At 42.0% G+C, this 25956-nt stretch overlaps 1 protein-coding gene across 1 annotated transcript in view; it reads left to right on the plus strand.

Annotated features, from left to right (window-relative positions):
• The window catches only part of vps13b (vacuolar protein sorting 13 homolog B), a 343085-nt gene that overhangs the window by 249209 nt on the left and 67920 nt on the right, over positions 1 to 25956 (plus strand). The window contains exons 38-40 of the mRNA XM_019856211.1: positions 12079 to 12281; positions 15828 to 16044; positions 17643 to 17827. Coding sequence (XP_019711770.1) covers positions 12079 to 12281; positions 15828 to 16044; positions 17643 to 17827 — 605 coding nt within the window. The remainder of the gene's footprint in view (positions 1 to 12078; positions 12282 to 15827; positions 16045 to 17642; positions 17828 to 25956) is intronic.

Consider the following 25956-nt stretch of genomic DNA (forward strand, 5'->3'; position numbering starts at 1 on the left):
ACTATTGTTGTGATAAATATTTCTATTAATATTGCTGTAGTAGATTTTGCACAAAGAATTATGAACAGAAAGCATTAAAGTGTAAAATAAAATAGATGGGGTTTTTTTTTTGTTTGTTTTTTTTTTTTTTGCTTTTGTTAATTTCCCTATTACAGTAAAAAGTATTTGTTTTGTTTTTTGGGGTTTTTTGCAAAGTTACAAAACAGTACTGTTTGGAACAAGGACACAATGCAGATGTTAAAAACATCTCTTGGTTATAAAATGAGATTCATTTCCTTAAGAAGAAAAATTCAAAGTGAGTGAATTATGTATCTTGTATATATTTATATGGCTGGCACGGTGGTCAACTGGTTAGCATGTCCACCTCACAGTGCAAAGGTGCAGGTTTCGATTCCAGCTTCGACCTTCCTGTGTGGAGTTTGCATGTTCCCCCCATGCCTGCGTGGGTTTTCTCCGGGTACTCCAGTTTCCTCCCACATTGCAAAAACATGCATGGAAGGTTCATGTCCCGAGATATGATTGTGAGCACGAATGGTTGTTCATCTATGTGTGCCCTGCGATTAGCTGGCAATTTGCTGTCTGTGTGTGTGTGTGTGTGTGTGTGTGTGTGTGTGTGTGTGTGTGTGTGTGTGTGTGTGTGTGTGTGTGTGTGTGTGTGTGTGTGTGCGCGCGCGCGCACGCACGCACGCTGTATTTATTCTTTGTCATTATTTTTTTTTGGGGGGGGTGGTGGCGGGTGTCCTCTGTGGAGGCTCGTACCAAATGAGCCACGAATCGGTACCAGTGTTTGGGGACCACTGCATTAAATGATAGCAGAAGAGGCAGAGACTGAGGATCCCTTTTACTCGAAATAGACAGAGGTTTCTCTTCTAAGTGGCTTTTTTGTACATGCTACTTTTTGTACATTGCTGTGGACCCTCTCACTACAGTTGCTGAGGGGCGAAGACAAAATTGGAGCAGGGCTACATAAGTGCCTGCATCTGTTTTGCAGATGTTGATATAGGATTACATACATCGATGTATGTGTGTCAAAGTGTCTAATTAAAACCTCAAACAACTTGCATTTTGTTTACTTTATTCGACTTAGCTGCGCTGCGACAACACTACATGCTGCCCCACTTTTCATCTGCTTTTTTCCATCACGGATGTGTTGACGAGCAAAAACGGACACTGGAACCTCTTAAGGGTGAACGCACGTTGCTACAGGATGTCAGTTCGCCTCGGATTTGGTCGGGGAGAAAAAAAAAACCCATCATCCCTAATGTAGTTCATTGCAATTAAACCTTTCATGCATCAATAATATGAACATATAAACAAAACTTGTCCCTCATGGAATTACATATTGACTGGAGAATCGATATAAATATTCAGATTGGACCACTGGTGTTGACTGACATTACTGCAGTTTGGCTCCAAAATGGTTGTTGATATGGCTGGCCCATCAACTTTATGTCGACATGCATGTCTGTTCTTAACAGCAGGACCATAAATATCGCACTGTCACCAGATGCTGCAAAAACTTTTATTTGCTTCTTTGTAATTCCTTTTCGAGACCGTGGTGAAAACCTGTGTGGTTTCTTTTTGTCTAGCTCATTATGGTTGCTAATATTTCATCTCTTGGCTCCATCTTTGAAAGAATGTTGAAAAGTTCATGTGGGGTGAAACCTGTCCATGTTGCCAGCGTAATACCAGAAAATTTGTGTTCGCTTGAGTGTGGGGAGGAGGAGTATTTTTAGAATAGATGTCCAAAGCCTTGCTGCTGAGTGACATGTTTGCCTCACCTTTTCTAGGCACTTGAGAACTTCAGGACGCTTCTAGACGCTCTGTCATATCCCACATTGTTTCTGTTCCCCAAGAATGCCTTCTCATGTTTCCGGATTTGTTGCCATAATAAGGAGACAGATGTCTTCGATCACGACGACTGATTGTTGGTTACAATAGATCTCCTGATTTTACTCCCCCCCCCCTTTTTTTTTAATGTATTTATTAATTCATTTGTTTGTTTTTTAACTCAGCCGCGCCACTTCCATCAGTCACAACTCCAGACTCTTCTGTACCTCAGAAAAAAAGATACCTTGGAAATTTACTCAGATGAAAGTTTGGATTTCAGCTTGAGCAGCCTCAATCAGTCAGTTGGAATGACCCCCTTGAGACCGGCTGTACATGTGAGATGTTAGACAGGAGAATGTAATAGGACAACTGCTACAATATGCATCACTACTGCTGCTACTCGTGTTGCTCTCCTGGCCCTTAGTGAATGATAGTTGATATTGATGAACCACAGCAGAACTGAGCAGAATGTCAGTGTGCTTGGAAGGAGACCTAAAGGACAGGGGGTGGGGAAGGAAAATAATTTCAAAGGAAGTGTTGTAAAAGATGGATGAAACACAGGCAACATTAATTAGTGCACAAAGCGCAGATGTTGCGAAGGCGAGTCAAGAACCGCTGGAAAAAGACGTCAGTGAGCAAGAGTGGCAAACGGGGAAAGAATGAGATCTGATCAAGGGCATGAAGCAGAAGAGAGAGCAGGCAAAACAAAGATCTTCCCTGAATATGTCATTGCGCTCAGCCCGCCCCCGTCCAGTCTTCATGAGACTCAAGCTGCTCGAACATCTGGGGGTCTGTACCTGGTCAGAGCAGCCACGCTCTGCCAAGCTACAAGATGGAGAGAGAGGGGATTAGGTTGACAGTGAGGTGTGTTACCAGATCCTGTGTTAATGAAAAGCAAGTGGAAGCCCCGCATTCCTCGCCCCGTCCACGGCTCACCACTCCCCAAGGTAGAGGGGCATTCATAGTTCATTGGAAGAAAGGAGGGAGGTGGGCAAAAAGAGAGAGAACAGATGTCCAAAGGTCCGTGAAATAAGACCTTCCCTAATCTCTCAACTCTCCATCAGACTGCCCAAAGAGTGCCCCCGACTTCCTACGAACACACGCACATACGCCGACGTTTTCACGTGCGTGTGCAGTCTGACATGCAAAGCTTTCACCTCGGTCCAGTGCCTCTGTGGACCCCTCCCAACCCCCACGACACCCCGACCTTACCACCCCTCTTCTTTCGGCTGATTTACTCTCGCACACTTGTAACGGAAATCCATCAGTCACAACTCCAGACTCTTCTGTACCTCAGAAAAAAAGATACCTTGGAAATTTACTCAGATGAAAGTTTGGATTTCAGCTTGAGCAGCCTCAATCAGTCAGTTGGAATGACCCCCTTGAGACCGGCTGGACATGTGAGATGTTAGACAGGAGAATGTAATAGGACAACTGCTACAATATGCATCACTACTGCTGCTACTCGTGTTGCTCTCCTGGCCCTTAGTGAATGATAGTTGATATTGATGAACCACAGCAGAACTGAGCAGAATGTCAGTGTGCTTGGAAGGAGACCTAAAGGACAGGGGGTGGGGAAGGAAAATAATTTCAAAGGAAGTGTTGTAAAAGATGGATGAAACACAGGCAACATTAATTAGTGCACAAAGCGCAGATGTTGCGAAGGCGAGTCAAGAACCGCTGGAAAAAGACGTCAGTGAGCAAGAGTGGCAAACGGGGAAAGAATGAGATCTGATCAAGGGCATGAAGCAGAAGAGAGAGCAGGCAAAACAAAGATCTTCCCTGAATATGTCATTGCGCTCAGCCCGCCCCCGTCCAGTCTTCATGAGACTCAAGCTGCTCGAACATCTGGGGGTCTGTACCTGGTCAGAGCAGCCACGCTCTGCCAAGCTACAAGATGGAGAGAGAGGGGATTAGGTTGACAGTGAGGTGTGTTACCAGATCCTGTGTTAATGAAAAGCAAGTGGAAGCCCCGCATTCCTCGCCCCGTCCACGGCTCACCACTCCCCAAGGTAGAGGGGCATTCATAGTTCATTGGAAGAAAGGAGGGAGGTGGGCAAAAAGAGAGAGAACAGATGTCCAAAGGTCCGTGAAATAAGACCTTCCCTAATCTCTCAACTCTCCATCAGACTGCCCAAAGAGTGCCCCCGACTTCCTACGAACACACGCACATACGCCGACGTTTTCACGTGCGTGTGCAGTCTGACATGCAAAGCTTTCACCTCGGTCCAGTGCCTCTGTGGACCCCTCCCAACCCCCACGACACCCCGACCTTACCACCCCTCTTCTTTCGGCTGATTTACTCTCGCACACTTGTAACGGAAAACGTCTGCTCGTAGCAACGACGTGAAAGCTACCCGCTATTTATTTAGGTGTATTCATTTAGTTTGATGTTCATTGTTTTCTTGGATAACCTTTGAGTGAATCTCTTGCTTTACTCACAAAAACAAAAAAAAAAAAAACTACGATCCCATTCCAAGTATCCTGTTCATTCTATTTCAATTTTCGCTATTGTATCCAGTCGGGATAATTTGTTCCCACTAAACAGACTCATCACTGTTTTTTCTCGTCGCTCACATAGTTGGAACAGGCCACAGACAATGTCATGATGATGAATCAGTGTAAAAGAAAAATAGATGCTAATCATTTGACTAAACTCATAATTGTAACAAGTGCACCGACATTTTTAAATGGCACCCACAGTATGATGGAAAATAGACATTTTAAAAGTTTGTATAAGGTTATGTGGCTTTCCGGTGTGTCTTCCCACCAATCAAGTGTGAACTTAACAATGTAAATCTCTATTTATCTGCCAATATATGTCTGTAAGCGAGCAGTTCTTCTCTTCCCCCCAACTGTAACAAAGCCTGCACAATGTAAATATACCCTTTCCGAATCATAATGACATAATGAGAAATGAAATCAAAAACACACACTCTGCCTCAACTTGGATGACTCGTGATGATGCTGATGTTTTTGCTTTGAATCAGATTTTATGAGTTTAAGTATCATGACGTCCGGTGACATGATGCTTGACAATGGTCGATCTTTTGGAATAAGGCAAGCAAAAACTGGCAGGTGAAAGGTCTGCAAGTAAAAAAAAAAGCTTCACCGTAAATGAAGACTTTCAGCCTCAACTTCACATATGAAGACAATGGTGTGATTTCTAGGCAGATATTTCCTATCCCGGGTGCATTACATGGTCATCCATTCTTTGCAACTCTTTAAATCACCCAAATCATGTTTCCCGTTTATGAATATTTGAGCTCAATGTTGACGCGTAAACTGTTCACATTTCCGAATCAATTCAGATCTGCTCTGCCCCAGCACACAGAAGTGATCATCAGGCTGAAAATGTGATTCCATGCCAAAAGACAGGAGCAATATTTTCACTTGTACGTTACTTTGAATGCGGCTAATATATCATTTTGGCTTTTTTCCTATTTATTGAGATTTATTTATTGTAATCCTGGTCATCTAGATATTTGAGAGTGGCTTGTCTGAGAGGAAAATGTGTGCAAAAATGCACGAAAAATAAGTGTAGCGTCATCTTTTTGCCCGGCTTAATGACCATGGTGTGCACACACAAAAACAAGAAGGATGAATGAATCTGCAGTATTTGCTCTGCTTGCCACTGCAGAACTTTGACTGCAAATGAAAACATATTTCCTCAAATCTCCCAAGCATTACTTGCCGTTTCTTCTGGATAATAAATTGGCACACATGTTACAGACCAACATTTATCACGCCGGGGACGTCTAATGACTTAGATGACATACAACACTTGTACTTGGGCTGTGATGTCCGCCCCTATGGAACCAGTTTCCTATAGTGGTCTGATGGTAAGTGGAAAGTGTATTCCTGTGGTGAGTGACAATATATTATTTCTATTACTCTCAGCATCCCAGCTAGTCTACTGAGGGTTCCTGCTACTTAGGTAATGACTCCTTTAGGTTTCGTCTAATTGATACCAGTTCACCCTGAAGTATAAATCAGCCAGGCAATGGTCAGATAAGGGCTGCCAGGAAGAAACTGAGACAGTAAATCAGCCACGATCCGATCTAATCTTACCCAAGTGTTTGCCAGAGATCTATTTCACTTCACGAAAACTTCCACCCGCACCACCCACTTTGTTGCTGGAGTGACATAAGTTAAACGTTAGTCTGCAGAGAGGTTGGTGTGCACTGGATTACCGGCAGGTCTGTAGAATATTATGTAGGTGAAGGTTAGCGTGTGCACGCCTTTGATTGAATGTTCTCAGCATTTTGACGTCGTTCCAGTTCTTTACATCAGTCAGCCATGCATGGACCAAGCTTCGCAGAATATGCCCTCGTACCCCCCTGTCCCCAACGATCCGATCATATACAGGCAATGGCCAAAAGATGCCAAACTCAGGCTGCTTGTGTTTCCTGATTCACTGATGTCCAAAGATTGGTACTCAAAGTTTTGCAAACAGTTACATATATGGTAAGGTATGTACCTAACTTGTATGCCTAAAAGGTGTTCGTGAAAGTCCCAAAATTATTTAAAAGCCTATAATTTGGAATCCAGTCACTGTGAGTGAGTGCTTTTACATTTTTATATGCCAATGCCATTTTTGCAATGCTACCTTACAAGGAGGCTCTCCAACCATGAATGGGAGCACAGTATTGAATGCCCTCAAAACAACAGCTGTAGGAGTTCCCCCACGTGTGGTTGTGTGCATGCTTGTCCACGGCTGGCTTATAAAATTGAATCTTTTATTTCAAACTGCAATGTGACCAGCAGGTGTGCTCAGTGGGGACACGAACGTGGTTCCCACCAGACTCCCTTCACCAAAGCACTGAATTCAGGTGTTTCAAGATGACATCATAGTGTCAATTAGGGTTGTGCGATATGGCTACAATGTAAAATCTCGATACTTTTTCAGATGTCTCGATGATACGATAACAATATTACTATGGGCTCAGTGAAAATGAAGAAAAAACTAAATATCAATCCAAAAGGATGCAGAAAATGGTTTTTTTTTTGGATTACTCACTGACAGCCATCAACATCAAATCAGTAATAAATGAGAAATAATAAAATTCACATTATACTGCAACTGTGTTTTAATGATAAATTTAATGATTTTTGTGTGTGCGTGTGTGTTAACTGCATCAGCGTGTGTTGTTATGTACCAATTTGTCCATGCACGACCGTAGTAAGGATAAGTGGTTCAGAATGTGGATGGATGTGTTGTGTGGGTTGGAAGGAAAAAAAAAAAGTTAACCACTCACCCCCCGCACATGACGTTGGTTGTGCATGCAATGATGCATTTACATGACGATGTGATGTGTAAACTCCCAGCGATATGAAATATTTCTGGATCGCATTTTTGAGGATCCCCATACAATATGTTACATTCTATGACTTATTGATCGACAAAAGGATAACGGCAGTGGCGTTGCGACCGAAATAGGGGGCTCCTCGTGCATTTTTACTGCAGTCTATGCTATTTAATCTACCGGTAATTTTGAAATTATAAATGTAGTCACGTAATGTTCTAAAAGACAATCCAATAATCCCTCGTTTTTCACGGTTAATGGGGACCAGAAATGAAAGATGAAAACTGCGAGGTAGGATTTGCGACGTCACGCCGGGAGCCAATCACATCCTTGAATGAGTGCCCATGGCATGTATGTACAGGACATTAAAGGCATGTAGAAAGCCTCTGAGTCGTTCGGCATGCAGGGAAACCTCTGTTGCACATCAAGATGAAACAACGCATCTCGCCACAATATGGCCGCTGATATGGCTGTATTTTTTTCATTTTTATTGTTTTATTATTTATTTATATATTTATTTATTTATTTATGCATATGGTATTTTGGAAACACCGAAGCCGCAAAACATGAAAGTGCAAAGTGGCGAGGGATTACTGTGTACTGTCTGTCTCTATTTACCTGACAGCGAACATGAAAGTTGATGAGGAGTGACTACGCAACGTGTTTAGCCAGACTAGTAGCCAGCTGAATCACGTTGTGAGCTAGCTGGTGCTGCCTAATTAACAGACTGAGTTTGGCTCAACAGCCAACTACCCGCGGTAGGTGACGTGAATGATCCCTGCGAGTCTGGCCTAGGGAAGTTTTGGGGTATTTCTCGAGGGTTGAATCTTAGCTTTGCTCTTCGGTGTGTTTTGGTGAGGTGCAAAAATGCAAATTTTGACTCGTTAACACCATTTTTTTGTTCTCCATTTTTTATGCTATGATTTTTACTGGTGCAGCCTACATAAAAGTAAATTCGGTTGTAGGTTGTCCTTGAACTACAACTTAGTCAATTTGAAATATATTGCAGATTGCAATTATCATTCGTAGCGTATCTAATATTATCGATACAAAGTCTCTGCAGCAACATCAGCGATAACATCAGAAGCTAAAAGAAAGGATTTGTTGTGTTATTGAGATGTTCCCATGGTGATAATAGTTATTTAACAGGTAGCGTGTACACATTTTAGACCAGTGACTTGTCTTCGGTGTAGCATGCTGTCATTTTTTCACCTCACGAATGCAGAGAATTTATTTGGGTCGTGCTGAAACGTGCACTCTGCCATTCACTTGTGTGTTGTGGCTTGCTAGACTGAAAATGAATACAGTTTGCAACAAACAACAGTTGTGCTCCATTTGGGGTTAATTGAACGTGTAATGCTGCACCATTGAGAGCAATACGTACCAACTGCAGCTTGACGTGCTATGGCGGTTGCTCTGGTGGGGAACAGAAATCTTTCCGAACATTAAGACCATCTAGTGCAAAAGAGGGGTGTGCAGCATCCTAAAGGAGAGCTCGCAACACAGCATCAGTGTTGTTGGCCTCCTCCACTATGGAATGTTCTTTACGTTTCTCTTTTCCCAGACCAGCAAATTCAGGAATAACTTCTTCCCTACAACTTTTACTATGTTGAAATATACACCACGATTGACCCCCCCCCCCCCCCCCCAACACCACCCCCACCTTCCTCCGGTCTGTGCTTTCCCACTCCACCATGACCTAGAAGGTCCCAAACCCTCTTCCAGCTGCTAAACTCTTACTGCTGAGAAAAGCACAAAGAGTACAGAACTTGAATTGGCTGAATAGAAAGAATTGTATTTTTTAAAGAAGTGGAGCCTTGCAGCATTAATTTAGATTTTCAAAGATTTGTGAAATAAAATGGCAGACTAAGTCAAGGTCAAAGGTTCACATTCCCAAGATGGCTGAGGTCGCTTAAGTCAAAGGTCAACATTGTGCTGTGCATTTTCGGTCCATCTTTTTCAGGATTATTTTTGTATGTCAAAGCAAGAGAACCTCCGCCTGGCCTGGAGCATGTCCGCATTTACCAGAACCATCTATTTTTATTGAAAGGTTTCTAGGAACAACAAAGAGTTCAAGGTATTATCACATTCAAGGGTCTCTTCCTGTTGGGTTTTGCATCACGTATTCTGTAAGCAAGATATTGTATCTGATTAATTCTCCAGAATATGGACTACACCTGGCTCATGCTCCCGTATTCCCAAGTATTTTTATTGCACATTCCTTCTGCTCACACATTTGTGTTGTGCCATATAATGTCTTTGGCTGTCTGCTGACACAACTCTTGGGACCGACATACTGGCAATACGGTCGCAGAGAGAGTTTAGTCTTGGATGCGGAGGAGGTTACAAATGAAAGTCTGACTTGACTGGATGGAAAAATGGGCTGAGGAGTGAGTGGGATTTCCCCTCGTCAAAATCATTCCAAATTAACCTAATTGTTGTGAGCGGCTGCTGCTGGGGCTTCTGGTTTAAACTTCGGGATCGTGAGGTCAACTATAAAAGACGCACGGTGAGAGAGCCGATTGCCCATTGTACTGTCGCTGAGCGATTGTGCGTGATCTCGCAGCATGCGGCGTGGTTTGGGGATCACGAATTTGTGCACATTGTAGTTTAACTTTGTATTTATTGTGGGTGTGTGTATTTGTGTCTCCTGCTGAAAAAAAAAGTAATAAAAGCTCGCTGTTCACCATTTAAACAACCCTGCTTGGGAGTTTCCGTGCGCTGTCAAATAAATCCTCACCATAAAAATAAACCTGTTCAATAAATAACATCGCTCTGAACACCACAACACGCGAAGACCTTAGCAGGTAAACTGCCAACATGTATCAATAGCATCTGTCCTGGACAAATGACTCATCCATGTGTAATGTTTCAAAATGATTTAGACACGAAAAGCCCTTTTTCATTGGAACACTGCTGTTGTGATGTTAAGCTCCAACATTGAATAAGACATATCTGAGTCAGTTTACCGAGTCTGGAAAAGATGTGTGTCATATACATCATTTAATGTCTGTCATTCACAACCTCCACCCTCCCCAAGTCTCCATGCATTTTGTCTCCTTGGTTAATCAGCTCCTGTTCCACTCCCACTTTCCATTTCTCCTTGAAAAGTTCACCTATCCTACATCACCCCAGAAGAGCCCGGTGGAATTTCTGCAAACAGCTGTGGTTTAAATATGAAATGGTGTGCGTCATTATAGATTGGATACAGGAATTGGCAAATGAATCATGTGCTAAGTATGTAGTCCGCTGGATATCATATTCCACTTGGAACACTGGCAATAACCTCACCTGTATGCAGCTGCATTTTTTTTTTGGCAGGCTGAAGGATAGAATTCCCCCACTCTTATTTGCCCAAGTCACACACATACACCAAAAAATATGTAATGACATTGATGCAGTATCAGTTTCATGCATCAGTCATTTCCCTTTTAAAAAAATGATATATTTGTTTACCCAATAGCTTAGCTGCAGAAGTCAGATTCCAATGTTTTTTCGGAAAATAAGAAGAAAACAAAACCACTAAGAATCCACTTGTCTACCTTTGTAGATTGCCATTACCTGAATGACTGAGACTCTATAAAAGAAAAAAATTGTAGAAAGCATCTTGTTTTTATATCATGTCAGTTAAAAAGGACTCATGCAATTTTGCTGTAAGGCTAACGATATATTTTAAACATACACTATGTTAGCCACATCTGTGTAAAATAACGGGGACTCCAGTTGTATGTGCACGCTCTACTTTTCTGCTTCCCAGGACTCGGAGCCAAGCACAGTGCAGGGACCATTACTGCCGTCAAAAGGCAAAGGGCCACTTCACAGGGCATTATTAGTCATTCTGGTTTGAGGTTTCCAAATGGGCTGCTGCTGTTGCTGTGACTGACCAACTCAGCCCCGCCATGTTAACAACTACGAGATGGGGTTGGAGTCTGTTGATTTATGGGGACTTAAAGGCCAACTTCTGGACAGCCTTTGACCACAGTTAATGACCCATCTGCGATTAAATGGAAAGGACCGAGAGTGCTGTCTTACTGTGGTGGCTCCTGCTATGTTTGCTTCTTTCAGGATGAGTGGGTGTTTGGCTTTGCCATGTGGATCTCACCATGTTTTTTTTTTTGTATTTTTTTTTCCTCTCCCCCCAGTCTCACTGTCATTGTTTAATCATGTTGATTAGCAGCACACGCTAAAGAAAAACAGGAGTGGTCTGATTCTTATTGTATTTTTTTTTCCCCACACAGATCAGTTATAATTGAAAGAATCTGAGCCAAAGTCAAACTGTCACCATCATTTCGAAACTTTAATAACTGCGCAGGCATTGTTTTAAGTCATACTTACCTGTTTCTACAATAAATGTCTGTATCATGCTATATAAATAAAGCGGCATTGTCTTGTATCTTTTGCGTGAGTGACCGAGCCGACATGAGATGGTGGCGCAGGTCCTCGCTGTGTCAAATTCATGAGGTTTCCTCAATGATGAAGTTCACTTGTCAATGTACACTGCATTCCTTTGTTCTTTTATTATGAGCAATATTGTCACAGGAAGCTTGCACAGAGACATCAAGTAGAACTTTCCCACAACGCGCCTCAATTTACAAATTCATATTTGTCATTGTTTTTCTCTTCTCTACCGTCACCGGTGCTCCGCTGTTGTGACATGTGTGATGCACAAGTTGCCTTCAAAACAGTTGTGGGTCTGGAATTATTGAACAGGAAACTGTTCAACCTAGAGGGCATGAAGGTTTGATGGTAGTTACCCAATGAACAAACTGAAATTCCGTTTGATTGCTTTTTCCTGTATTTCATCTACTTCAAAAGCTAATGTAATATGTCTGTGGATGGTGTGGGCTATGACTGATCTAACATTTTCCATTGTTCTTGTCCAATGTTTTTAAATGGTTGTGTAACCTCTCCTTATTTCTCGTCACTTTTCCTGTTCTCCCAGATGCAGTGCAATCTGCTTCTGTGCAGCTGGAGCTGCAAGATGTGCTGATGAGAACAGGGCTGAAGGACAGAAGTCACCTTCTACTGGGGCCGTTTTCTTGCAGCGGCTCGCTGGAGGCTAGGTGGTGTCGACACAGTGGTAGTCCTGGACCTGAGCCCGGTCCCCCTAAACTGCTGCTGGACCTGAAAGGAGGCCTGCTGCAGGTCGAAATACCGTCTATACGTCATAGTTGCAGTAGATTCGTAAGAGGTCAAGCACCTCAGCAACATTTGGGGCTAAGTCCTGTTCTTGTTAGATTGTGATTGTCATTCCATTTTAGATGGAGTGCTTTTTTTTTTCCAAGCATAATATACAAAACAAACTATTGTGATTGTTTACGCTGTTCTTCCTCTTGAATTCGGTGTAAACGGGTGTAATTATAGTACGAGAGGAGGCATTGAATCCTAAAAATCAGTCGTGACCAGTGAGCGTGCGTGCGTGCATGCGTGCGTGCGTGCGTGCGTGCGTGCGCGCGCGTGCGTGCATGTGTTTGTGTGTGACTTAAGGATTCATCTGCCAGTTAAGTAGTGGAACATTATTAGGTTATTTCTAGGCTGGGTTATATTTTATATGTGGCTTCTTTTTTTTTTCTCTCTCTAAGTTACATAATGTCCCATCTGAAAAAAAATCCCCTCTTCAATGTGACGAACTGATTGCATTATTACTAATGTATTGTTCCACATCACTTCTTCAGAGTGACCCTGCTCTCTATCTTTTTTCAGTGGTTGCCCTTAATACATAATAGCATGTTTCCCTTTGAAAATATTGGTGTTTGTGGTGTTTTAATCAAGTGCTGTACAAAAACCACTGGAATTCCTTCCGATTTCTTCATCTTATTTTCTCTCTCCAAATGGCTGAAAAGAAACTCCCCAAATTTTCCTGTTTTCAGAGTTTAGTCATAAACCCGTATGCACGCATTAGGTGGTAGCAGGCAGGCACACAGCACCATGTGTGAAAAGCTTTTGACTCAGAGATTCCTGTTCCTTTGTCCAAACCCCACCAGACTCACTTTGATGGAGTGTGGGAAGGGGGTCACCATCTAGGTTGTGTTGGGTAGTTCTTGATGATATACTGTCAAGTTTTGACTCGTGATTGTTTCTCATCTTGTTTTGGAGGAAAATGGTGAAAAATGACCAACTGCATATATACTGTAGTTCCCTCCATAATTATTGACACTCCCGGTTAAGATGTATTCTTTAGCTTTTGATAAATTCAGTTTGGGTTTTTTTTTCCTAAATAATGTAGACTTAACGATTGAGAATCAAAAAAAGAGGAAATTCCAACCACTTCAAGTGCATTTATTCAGTGGGGGAAAAAAATTCCACATTAGGAAATTGTTATTTTTCCATCAAATCCCCGTGTGGCACAATTATTAGCACCCTTGACGTTAGTACTTTGTACAGTCCCTTTTTGCGAACAAAGCAGCACCTGATTGTCTCCTAATGTTCCACAAGATGGGAGAATACAGAAAGAGGGATCTTCGACCATTCCTCTTCACGCAATCTCTCACTCAGCAACCTGGGCTCTTTCTTCTGCACTCTCCTCTTCAATTGATTCCACAGCTTTTTAATGGGGACATTTCTACAATTTTCAGAATAAGAGTAGGCTCCTGCAATTAAAAAATGAATTAATTTTAAGGCTTTTAACACATCATACCCAGTGGTGTCGATAATTATGGGGGGCGTTGTGTGTAACACCTCTGAGTCACCTGTGCAGATAACTACTGTGCATGCTGACATGCAGTGCATTCAGAAATTATTCACAGAGCTTCACTTTTTTCACATTGTATGTTACAGCCTCAATTCAAACTATTTTTGCTTTCAATATTCTCCACACAACGCCCAAAATGACCTTTTCTGCAAGTTAATTTAATAAATAAATAACTATGGCGGTCTAGTGGTTAGCACGTCAACCTCACAGTGTAAAGGTTGTGGGTTCGATCCCGGCTCCGGCCTCCCTGTGTGGAGTTTGCATGTTCTTCCCGGGCCTGTGTGGGTTTTTTCCGGGTCCTCCGGTTTCCTCCCACATTTGAAAAACATGCATAGCAGGCTGATTGAACACTCGAAATTGTCCTTAGGTGTGAGTGTGAGCGCGGATGGTTGTTCGTCTCTGGGTGCCCTGCGATTGGCTGGCAACTGGTTTGGGGTGTCCCCCGCCTACTGCCCAAAGACAGCTGGGATAGGCTCCAGTACCTCCCGCGACCCTTGTGAGGATAAAGTGGATCGGAAAATGGATGGATGGATAAATAACTAATTAGCATATGAGAACGAATGCACCACATGGAGTACATAAGTATGCTCAATACTGGCCGCAATTACAGCCTTTCTGAACAGGACGCCACAAGCTTGGAACACCAAATACTTTAAAGTTGGGCACTTTCGCCCATTTCCTTGCAGCAGCTCTTTAGCGGCATCAGGTTGGACGGGGCGCATCAGTGAACAACCTTTTTGAAATGTCTTCAGAGACGTTGAATCAATGTCAAGTCTAGAGTCTAGCTGGGCCACTCAAGCACATTCACAGAGTTGTCCTCAAACCACTCCTTTGCTATCTTGGCTCTGTGCTCAAACTTGTGTCCTGCTGAAAGATGAACTACCGCCCCAGTCTGAGGTCAAGTGCGCTCTGGAGCAGGTTTTCCATCCGGGATGTCTGTGTGTATTACTGCAGTAGTTTTCCCTCTTTTCTCACTAGTCTCCCACTTCCTGCTTCTGAAAAATCCACACAATTCTTCTCTATGTTTCACTAAAGGGATGATATTGGCCAGGTGATGAGTGGTGCCTGGTTTCCTCTAAATATAAGACCTGCCTTTCACGCCTGACTGTTTTGTGTGTTTATACATCTCATCAGTCTCGAGAGTTATGCCTCTCATGGTCTGAGACTCCTTCCAGGTGGCTTTGGGCAAACTCCTGGCCAGCTGCCTTTTGCGAAGCAGTGGCTTCTATCTGGCCACTCTGCCATGTAGGCCTGATGAGTGTATTGCTGCAGAAGTGATTCTCCTTTTGGGAGGTTCTCCTCTTTCCATACAGGAACGCTGGAGCTCCGTGGCAAAGGTTCTTCTACCCCGGTCATTCAGTTTACACTGGTAACCAGCTGTAGTGAGTGTCTTGGTGGTTCTGAACTCTTTCCATGTATGGATAATGGAGGCCACTGTGTCCATTGGGGTTTTCAGAGCATCATATATCTTATTTTTCTGTATCCGTCCCCTGATCTGTGGCTCAAGACAATCCTGTCTTGGAGGTCTACGGTCACTTCCAGTGACTCCATGCTTGTTTTGTGCTCTGGCATGCACCAAGTATAGAAAGATGTGTGTCACTGCAGACTCAAATTAAGATGTAGACAGGTCTCAGGGAAGATCAGTGGAAAGTGGATCCACCTGAGGTAAATTCATGACAAAAAACGAGCATACCATTGTTCAGTACATGTGATTTTTTTAACAGGATTTTATTTGTAATACATTTGACAAAATCTCAACTTTTTGGGCACATTGTCATTATGGGGTGTTGTGTGTTGAATTTTGAAGTGGAAACACGCAGATTTTTTTCACCGGAGCAAAATATGGAACACTGATTTATGAAGTGCATACTTTTTTGTTTCACTCACTGTACTCCCAAACCGTTTTTTCCATGAATTAATCATCGAGCTCTGTTAGTTCGGTAAATCCTTCTGTTTTCTCCACTCATTTGAAGTCCCGCTGCTGTACTTTTGCTTGACAGGTTTTCTGGGGACAGGAACATCTTAACTGCCTGAGGCTGGTGGAGGAACACCTCCAAGCATATCACTCTGCACAGAAAGGGGACTCGCTGGAAAACTTCCCTAGAGGCCAGACCTTCCAGACCCAGCCACCGTCCTCTCCAGGTTCCCCCTGTTCTCGCTCAGAACACAGCTCTGATGACCTGCGAACAGGACACTTTCAGTACATCCAGGACTCAGGTATGAATGGTACTTGTAAGAGGAAAGCCGGATGACACTTTGTATTCCTACTGATCTGAGCGCTGTGTCCACCCGAGATTTCCTGTCTGTTCGGAACATAAAATAAGTTACAGTTTAACGTTGGACTAAGTTGAACTGATTTTTCTATCATCATGTAGTCAGTGTGGTTGAACTAGTTAACAAACTGTCTTTCTAAGCCTTGAGAGTGTATGGAGCAGATCAATCAAAGTCCTCTATGGACAGGAGTTTAATCAGACTTATCTGGCTGGTTGTACTTTCAGTAACATGCTGTGTATTCACTTCCTTGGTGCTTTGCGTGTTCTGCTCTTGACATGCACACAAAGGAACATGATACAAAGAGGATCAAACTTCTCCTTTGCTCGAGACAAGTCATCCACTTTGTCAACTGTGGTTGACTCTTTGTTTTTGTTTTTTTCCCCCCCACTGTTTTACTCTTGCATCTTTGAAGAATGTATATTCCTAGAACAAGGACGCGGGGAACAATCTGTTTGCAACATGTTGTCAACTGGCAGAGGAAAGCAGTCCCCGAAGTACAGAGAAGTGCAAGCACCCCCCAAGGGCTGACAAAAGGATGGAAGGGACTCAGAGAGAAGTGAAAGATATAGGGAGAAAAAAAAAAGGGTCTCTGCTAATGCGACTGAAAGCAAAACCATGAAAGTGTCTGTTTTTGCTTTTGTTTCATCCTCTGTTTGCAGCGGAGTTATATGCCGGCCTCTTAAGATGAAAGAAACATTTGCCCACAGACAGATTTTGCTACTCCCTAAAATATGTTCTCTACAAAGAGTATCAGTTTTGTACCCCCAGGAGACACACTTTTTGTTCCCCCCCAAATAAACATTTTTCCAAAGGACTTGGATCCGAAACAGCAGCCACAATTTTATTCAAACACCACTCAAATGTTTTGATCCATGTCATCCGGCTTTTTCAGGTGCTTGCCATGGTGCAGTCAATGACTGTTTACTCTACAGAAAAAAAAGTTTACTCAACCCCGCTGTTTATATTGCTTCTTGTTCGCATAAACATTCTGAAAGCATGGAAACATTGATGTTTTTGTTTTGGGTTCCATAGAAACACCTATAAATGCATCACCCCGAAGTTTTACAATCTCTGGTCAAAGTCCAGATCAGATTTTCATTCAGAATGTATACATGAGATCTGACAAGGACTGACTAAAAACAAAAGGAATTACTTTTCTCACAGAAAATGAGGAAAAAAAGAGAAACAAAAGAAGGTTGCGCCTTTTTTTTAATACTCTTCGTCTCACACAAATGTTTCAGATTATCAAGCCATTTTTAATACAGTAGCTGTATGTCACACGAAGTAAATACGAAATCAAATTCGATATAACTTACCCATATTAGACATTTGGGGTACAGCCCAGTCCGATTGCTTCGTAGTGGTTTGTGTGGCTTTAGTTCAAGAAAAATGGTTGGCTATTTGTTTTGACTTACACGAAGATCACATTGTATGTCCAATGATCCGGGTAATTCCAAGAGTTCAGATACCGTTTTGTGCAACTGTGTGTCTGCGCGCCTGCATTGTGTACCTCATGTTACTACTCTTTTACTTTTTGGCAGGTTCCCAAAGATGGCCAGGACCACATGAGGTTGTGTTCTACGGTGAAACAGAAGATAGCGGCGGACTAATGCTGTGGAGGTATCCTGAACCTCGTGTCCTCACCTTCATCAGGATAACTCCAGTTCCTTTCAACACCACAGAGGACCCGGAAATCAGTATGGCTGACCTAGGGGATGCCTTACAGGTAAAAATGGGAAAAAAAGTTATTACGTCCATGAACTTACAAAACCTGTATGATTTAGAGCAAGTAGAATAGATGCTTGAGTTTAGAGATAATCAACCATGGGAGTGTTTCACTTCAACAGAAGCCATTGGTCAGATTGGCGCCCCTTTACATCATCTCGTCTGACTACTCTCTTGCGTAGAGTATTTAGCTCCACTGCACTCAACCAAACCGTGACACCAGTCATGATTCATAACAGTATACTTTTACAGTTTGTGTTTACTGGATTTTCCGTGGTGTCTTGTTTTTTGGAACTACTCTTCAACATATATTACTCAAATTGTTGCGTGACATTACCGACTGAAAGCTGCAGAGCTTTCCTACGTGGGACGACAGTGTCTGGAAAAGGGTGGTTGACTATGTTAATGTGAGTGTGCTGACCCGACAGTTGAGTTTGTCTGCTCCTGACAGAATTGGCCTCATCGGAGCATCTGTAGTTGGGCATGCCAAGGTGGCTTGTAATATTCGGACGTACACCTCAGTCTTATAACATCTTGCCCAAGCACAGACATCCAGTATGTCACATTATCTACGATGACACATCGAGAAAATGCCAAGAGTGACGATATGATATGCAATCCTACAGGATATATTTATTATTCTCGGAGTTACGCTGCCCTAACAAAGGCGGTAGGGGCCTACAGAGCAGAGATAATCCGCAAAGTTCCTTCACTGCTCCTTGCTCAACATCATTCACAGTGAACTACACTACAAATAACTTCACCAAACTGGGCTGTGTGCCAATAGGATTCTCATGATTTGAGTCTGGAGGGACCCACACCTTACATGTTATTGAATGACATGGAGCCCTGCTGTCCCTCCAAACATGTAATGGACGGTGAGACAGCTGTAAAAGTCATTTTACATGTCCTGGTGTGAAAAGCCAGGTGTCTTCAAACCCTGATGAGGTTATGTTTTTGGCAGGCTCTTGCAGCTACTGAGTCAACTGAGGTTCGGTGAGGGATGAGACATCCAGTCTTTTCCTCTATCTTTAGTTTTATGCATTTCATTGCACACCCTCCCTTGCCAGCATTATTTGAATGGCATGTCCCACTTTCTTGAATGTTTCTCCTTATGTTCTCCTTTTGTCTGATGGAGCCATATATGCTACTTTTTACAAAACAATTTTACTCCATCTCATATTTTATGTAGCGCTGGCTACAACAAACACAATGCTGGGGTCAGGGTTTGCTTCCTGATTTTTTTCTACCGAACACCCTAAACTGTGCCCACGCCTACTGCCCGAACACAGCTGGGGTAGGCGCCAGTACACCCGTGACCATCGTGAGGATAAGCAGATCAGATGATGGATCCATGAAAGGATTGCACAGCGCCAATTACATTCAAATGAATGCGACCGAGCCCTGCCTTTTAATATATTCCGATTTTTATGTCTTTATTCTTACCTATGTCCTCTTTCTGTAGCAACCTGCATTGTCCTTGATGGTCACTCCATCTTTTAATGAATTTCAAAAAGTTACGTACAACATATTATATGAGGATCCTCAGAACGAGATGCAGGCTTGCACAATTCAGATCGCAAGGAGTCCATATGCTAAATTGGCGATCCTGCTGGAGTATGACTATGAAATTAATAATTTAAGAATTAAGTGTAATTAAAAAAAAATCTAAAAAGTTGTTGAAGTAAAATAAGAAGAGTGCTTCAAGTAACATTTAGGTGTTACTTTATTTTTTTTTATCTGAACACTGGTGTCACCCACCTCACCTTGAAGAGATCTGATGTGACGTTATATCATACCGCTCTGCTATACCATAAATGCGTGAATAAATAAAGAAACATAAAACTGACTACTGAGATTACTGCAGCAATCAAAATTGAATGTCAACAAGTCCAGACAAGCAACCGCTGCCCATTCTCAAACTCTTGGCGGCCATCAAAAGTTTCCAAATGCTGAGCTTAGCGCAATGAAGCGAGATGCTAATGCTAATCCTCTGCCAGCGGTGACAGTCGTTTCCATCGAAGGCAAAGCCAATGCATGTGAATAGAAAATCAGCCCCATTAGGCTGACTTTTTTGTCAACGCTTATCAATACAGAGGAATACACATCCTTGATTATTTTTGGTTTTGTTCTGTTTTGTGACACCGAAGAACAAAACACAGCAACGCTGCTTAAGACGTTAGTCCTTCTTATATATGTGTGTTTATGTTATCAGTAGTTGAATGTGTGTCATATTCAAACGCTAACATTTGTCACTGTTTTTCTTTTCCTTTACAAACGGTGACTTTTAAGTTGTGCGTGAAATAGTGACAACCGGGTCAATTCCTTGCTTTCATTCGCAATGCTTATCGCATTGCTGATTAAAAGTAATGGAATAAAAAGGCAGTAATATGTTGTGTACTTATGCTGTTTTTCTTGTTCCATGAAATAAAAATGGAAAAGAAATATATCGGGCTAGTTCGTCACCCCCAGACCAGAATAATTAGATAAATAGGGTGATTGATCAACCATGAAAGGCTTTGATCACATTCACTGATCACGTACTTTTTCATGAATATTGACCGATCATTATCGCCCATCGATCAACCGGAGCATCCCTATAATTGACCTTACATGCATGCTTCTTTCACTTCTGTTGCCTCCATTAGAGGTTCACATGGTATTACTGTGATGTGTTGTTCAGTGTTTTTTTTTTATGCAAGTTAGTTTGGCGCTCCTTGCATTCTTGCACATTTTCGAGGACTGCATCCCACGTGTGAGATCATGTGTAGGATCCGTCACCTCTGTTGGTTGTCCTCGGGGCCCAGTTTCTGATCTCTGGCGTCTTTAATGCAGCTGTGCTATTTTGTTACTTTCAGCATGGATGACTTTGGCGTTGTCCCAGTCCATAATGTGTTTTTCTCTCTTGCAGTGGTCGTTAATGGCCAATTTCAAGTTTGTCTGCTCTGCTTTTTCTTTCATTTCACATGTGTGCCTCCCTGTTGTTTCCTTTCCACATTCCATTTCCACATTGCAGTGTTGTTGTTTTTTCATGTGTTGAATGCCCTGCCTGTGTCCCCATTCTATGTCATATTGCATGACTTGCAGGGTATTTTTGTGTATGACTTCATTCTTTCTCTCAATCTTGTCCTTGGGTTTACCAGTATGTGTCTGAGTCTTTTGTTTGGCTTTACTGTGTGAGTGTTCGCATCATGTTTCCTCAAGGCCGGTTGTACCCTTTCGTTGAACCCCTCCCCTGCCGGATAATGCTATGGAATTATCTGTTACTTTTTTTATGCTTGACTTTTATGTTGTCATCTTAGACCATCCTGATGACTTGTTTTGTGAGTGTTTGGGCTGGTCCTTTTTCAATTATTCCCTGTATGTTGTCCACTCAACTCCTCCAAAGTCTGATGTTCCAAAGTGCGAGTGCTGTTTTTATGGCACTTAAGTTCCAGATCTTCCATGAATGACCTGCTCATGATGGCTGAGAGTGTGTCCACTTTGGCCTTCCTTTTGCCTGTGTATGATGTTATTGTTTAAGTGCAAAACAGTATTAATAAAGCTGAGTTGAGTTATTGTGCAATACCGTAAGTATGCTGATGTAGGTTATGAACGCGGGCTCTAATGCTTGTGAGGATCACGTGGTTGTATGTTTGCTTGCTTATTTATCATTTTCCATGAAAGCTGGAAGTCTGCGGGGACTGTTTTCAGTATTTTCTGTGCGTCTGTCTTTCAACAATTCCTCCATCTATTATTTTGTGTTGCATTCATGATGATTAGGGCATCTTTTGTCTGCTTGACGTATGGTAACTTTGGTTTTTTTTTTTTTTTTTTTTGCCAACTTGTAATGTCGTTCAGTGACTGTTGGTAGAGTTGTGACACAACTATATATTTTGGATATCATAAATACAACATAAAATGTATGATATATATTGTATATATATATGACGGTTATATTTTATTTTTTTAAGGTTATGGACAGTGTGTACATACGTTAAGTGCATCAACCCTATCTCTGGTCTTGGCAATGTTTTGGGACAGGTGACTGGAGTTCAATTTATGTCTCTGTGAATGTCGTCGTCCATTTTAAAGTGTGCTGTTCTTTACTCTTTGTCCACCTTGATATGTCTTGATTTTATGCCATGTACGTGTTCTTGAACCCAAACTATCCATGCTGATTTCATAATTCATTCAGCGTTTAGTTTATTCCCAAGAAGGCATGATGAACCTGCACCAAGGAGTTTTGTATGAATATATCTTAGACAACTATAATATTTGCTAAGACATTATCGTCAATGTAGTCTTGAGCAGAATTTTTACAGCAATTCAAAGACTTTTCTGGCTGCAACACTGGCAATTCATTAGGTAGTACTTTTTGAAGCCATTGAGCTATAATGACTTTGGATATACAGGTACAATATGTTTGAGGCCCAAACATAATAGAGGTAGTTGTGCTGGAGAACTCAGAAGTAGCCGTACCTGTTCAATATTAATATCCAAAGCATCGCGCCAGTTAAATTTTCCAATAATTTGACCCACAGAACAAAGCTTCCATCATTGGTTGGTACTGGTCAAATAAGTCAATGACATGCCTCGACACTCCAGAAGAAGTGTCCTTTGTCCATATGGTATGCTGCAAATGTGATTGATGAGGTTGGGCCAGCACCTTTCTGTCTTTCCTAGACAACAACTGAAAGACAAAATTTCCTTGGCCTAAATGAAGTATCTGGCTAACTTGACACTTGTTTCATCAGGTTTCAGTTTATGGCAGATTTTGTTGATTCCTGGCTTGTTACTTATACACAAAAACAATGTTTGGGCTGATGATGCTGGCTTGTGCAAGACATTCCTGATTGATGGAAATCAAAGGTTTTCCTTCATAGACCGGTTCTGACCTAATGGTGCTCGGTGTGATCATCAGAGGCCTTGGCGATGTTTAGTGAAAACATCTTGGAATGTTCCGCATAATCTTGAGTTAGTGCACTTTTAATTTGGCAAAAAGTTCATTTAAACTTGCGTGTAACTTGTTTTTGAGTAATGGTGTCTAATGTAACCAAACTTTTGACAAGATCTTTAAATGAGAGAAGCAAATGTGTTGCTGCCCATCACTGATTTTGTTGCACCAAAATGTATAAACTATTTAAGAATAATACACTTTCAACCCTTAATGAAGGTAATTAGTACATCAACTGCCAATATTTCAAATACCACGTTGATGAAATCTTGAACATGCAGCAGATTACTTCGAAGTTATGTGTGAAAATGAGGTACATGGCAAGAAATGCCGAACGCAACCTGTGGTTGATGAACATGTGTTTTCCACATCTTCTAATCCCCCCTGTCATCTGGCATGTTCCTGGCCTAAAATAAGTCTGTTAAACAAATGATGAGTGTTTCATTCATGTGTTGACAGGAGCAGGTTCTGAGCGCCCAGCTATTACTGAAACCACCTTTGGGTAATGTGAAATGGTGAGATAATTTATCTCTGCAGAATCCATGCTGGATATGATGGAGCCCACTGTGTAATAAGCCGTGAGAAAGTCACAGACAGTCGAACTATCTATGCGAGAAGACAGGTTTTTTTTAGCCGTGAGCTAGCTAAGCGTGCTATAGGTGTCGTGGGTAATTAGCATTCTTTAGCCATGGGAGGAATGGTCTCGATGCATGTTACTCCATTTGAAAAATGCCTGACCTTTTGAAAAATATCATTGTGAAGTGATCATCATGTATTGGCTCTGTTGGTTATGGTGTTGCACAGCCAAACTAGCCTCATACTTGTGTCCAAATACTCACATCAGTCTTTCGGTTGTGTGCGAGCGGAAAGCTGAGGTTCAAGGGGGTTATTTGAACTGGACCCCTCAGTCATCAGCCAAAAGTCATTGTGATCCCAGATGTAATAGATTCAAGCCTCTGGCCAACAAGCAGCAAGCCTTACTTGATGCAGAAGTGCAGATGTTTTAATTATTTCACTTCCTCCCAAGACCAGAAAAAGAAAATGAAGAGTTTAAGGACGGAAATGCAGCCATTAAAAACACAAATGATTCGGTTTCTTCTCAAAAAAGAATTCGACTCACTTCGCATCTAGACACTACAGAGTGAGGGGGAAACCAAGGCAGTCATTATTTCTCAGGCCTCTAGAATTACCACGGAGCCACACAGAGATGGAGGCTGATAGATTTTGAGAAATGTAAAGTGAGAGGCGTAGGAAAAGAAAAAGAAATAGGGAGCAGAGAAAGCTGTCTTGTAATTCCCATCATTCTCCTACCTGTCATGTAAAGTTTTCTGAAAATACCTCTTTAAGAGTGATTGCAAGTGGACAAAATGCGATCCATATTTTCACTCTTCCCTCATCCTCTTCTTGTAACCGCCACAAATCATATCTGCTGCTGATGTGCTCCCCGTCTCTACTTGGCTGAATGGATAAAGGTAGGGGTTGAGCGGCTGAAGTTCTGAGCCATACCTTTTGCGTTTCCCCAGAGCAGATCGTATTTATAAAATCAAGTTCCCCTGCATTGAAATAGTTGTGGTTTCCCAACTACTCCCAGTGTCGTCCAATGGGCATTCCAAACTACTACTTTTCCTCAGTCACATTACTGCCTCCAAAATATTCACACACAGATGAAGCAAAATGGCAGGCTGAAGCACGTTGGATCTGGAAATTGACAGATCTCCGATAGCACCACTGCATAATTGCACCTGCAGAGGGCCAAAGTGATGATGGGTCAGAAAGAGAAAGAAGGGTACTCATTGACGCATTTTCAGTGCACTGTGGACTGACTCATAGGCAGGTGTCCTTTTTTTCCACCTATCCTTTTTCTTCCCCTCCCAACATCTCCCTGTTTTGTTCTAAAGCCTGAGGAAGAGAATTAACACAGGAGCAAGGATTGTGTCATACCTCAACTGGAGGGTAGCAAAAGGAGGAAATATAGAATGGGAAAACGATTCTCAACTCAACTCAGCACTTGAAGAGCAACTGCAGCTGGAAATTTTGCTCGACATAAATTGGAAGATCAAACATAAACCCAAGTAAATAAGTAAATATAGTAGTGTATAATCATGAAAATAATGATAATTAAGCAAGATGGATGGATGAGATGGTGGTACGGACAGATGGATGGATGGACGGATTGACAGATGGTATGAGCGAGAGAGAGAGAGAGAGAGAGAGAGAGCTCCCTTTACATTTGGCTTGCAAGCGGTCCTGAGTTTGATTCCCTCTATTTGTTCAATCCAACATGCTGTTTCAAAGTGCTGGAATTGTAATTGTATGATCACAGCATGCATGCCTTCACTCGCATATCCTGCAAGATGAAGTTTGATATATATATATATATATATTTTTTTTTTTTTTTAAAGCTGTAGTTTTGTAACAGTTTGGTTTGATACGTATGCCCCATTTAGTCCTTGGCTCTTCTACGAACCGTCTCTCACTCTTTCTCTCTCACTGACTCATTCACTCAAGTGGATATTCCGGCTACAGGTTGAGGTGAAACCCTGCACGGTTAGAGCATCATCGACAAATATTCTCTGCAAAATGCTGTGGTAGTGAAAACATTTTAACATGATGCCCGAGAAAGTAAATCTGTTGTAATTCAACTGTCAATTAATTCTTGGCACCAATATTCGGCACTAAAGAATGTCAAGGCTAAAATGCTGTCAATATTGCAAAACAGGTTAGCACGACACCCAATGCACACCATATAAGACAGAAGGTGGAAATGCACAGACACAGGAGAAGGTTAGAGCTCTCGTAACAGGGAGCTGAACTCCTTCACAGTGAAGCAAGGCGACTGCTGTAAATTTGATCCACTTCAGAACAAATGAAATAAGCACATTTGCCTTTTGTCTATCATACAACAAATCATCTTTATTTATATTATGCATGTTACAGGATGTACAGTGAAACTCCTCTACAACGAAATCATGTTTGCAGCAATAAATTTTTCACAACAGGGGACTTTTCACTCTAGCAGATTTATCTCAGATGTAAACACACACACACACACACACACACACACACACACACACAGATGTGTACTCTTTATTTTTATTCCAATGGTGCATAAGTATGAGCATAAACTTATTTGACACTTCATATAGCCAGCATAGAAAGAAAAAAAAGGGAAATCAATTGTGAAATTTACGATC

This window comes from Hippocampus comes, unplaced genomic scaffold, assembly GCF_001891065.2.
Source record: "Hippocampus comes isolate QL1 unplaced genomic scaffold, H_comes_QL1_v1.1 scaffold327, whole genome shotgun sequence".
In the NCBI taxonomy this organism is placed as follows: domain Eukaryota; kingdom Metazoa; phylum Chordata; class Actinopteri; order Syngnathiformes; family Syngnathidae; genus Hippocampus; species Hippocampus comes.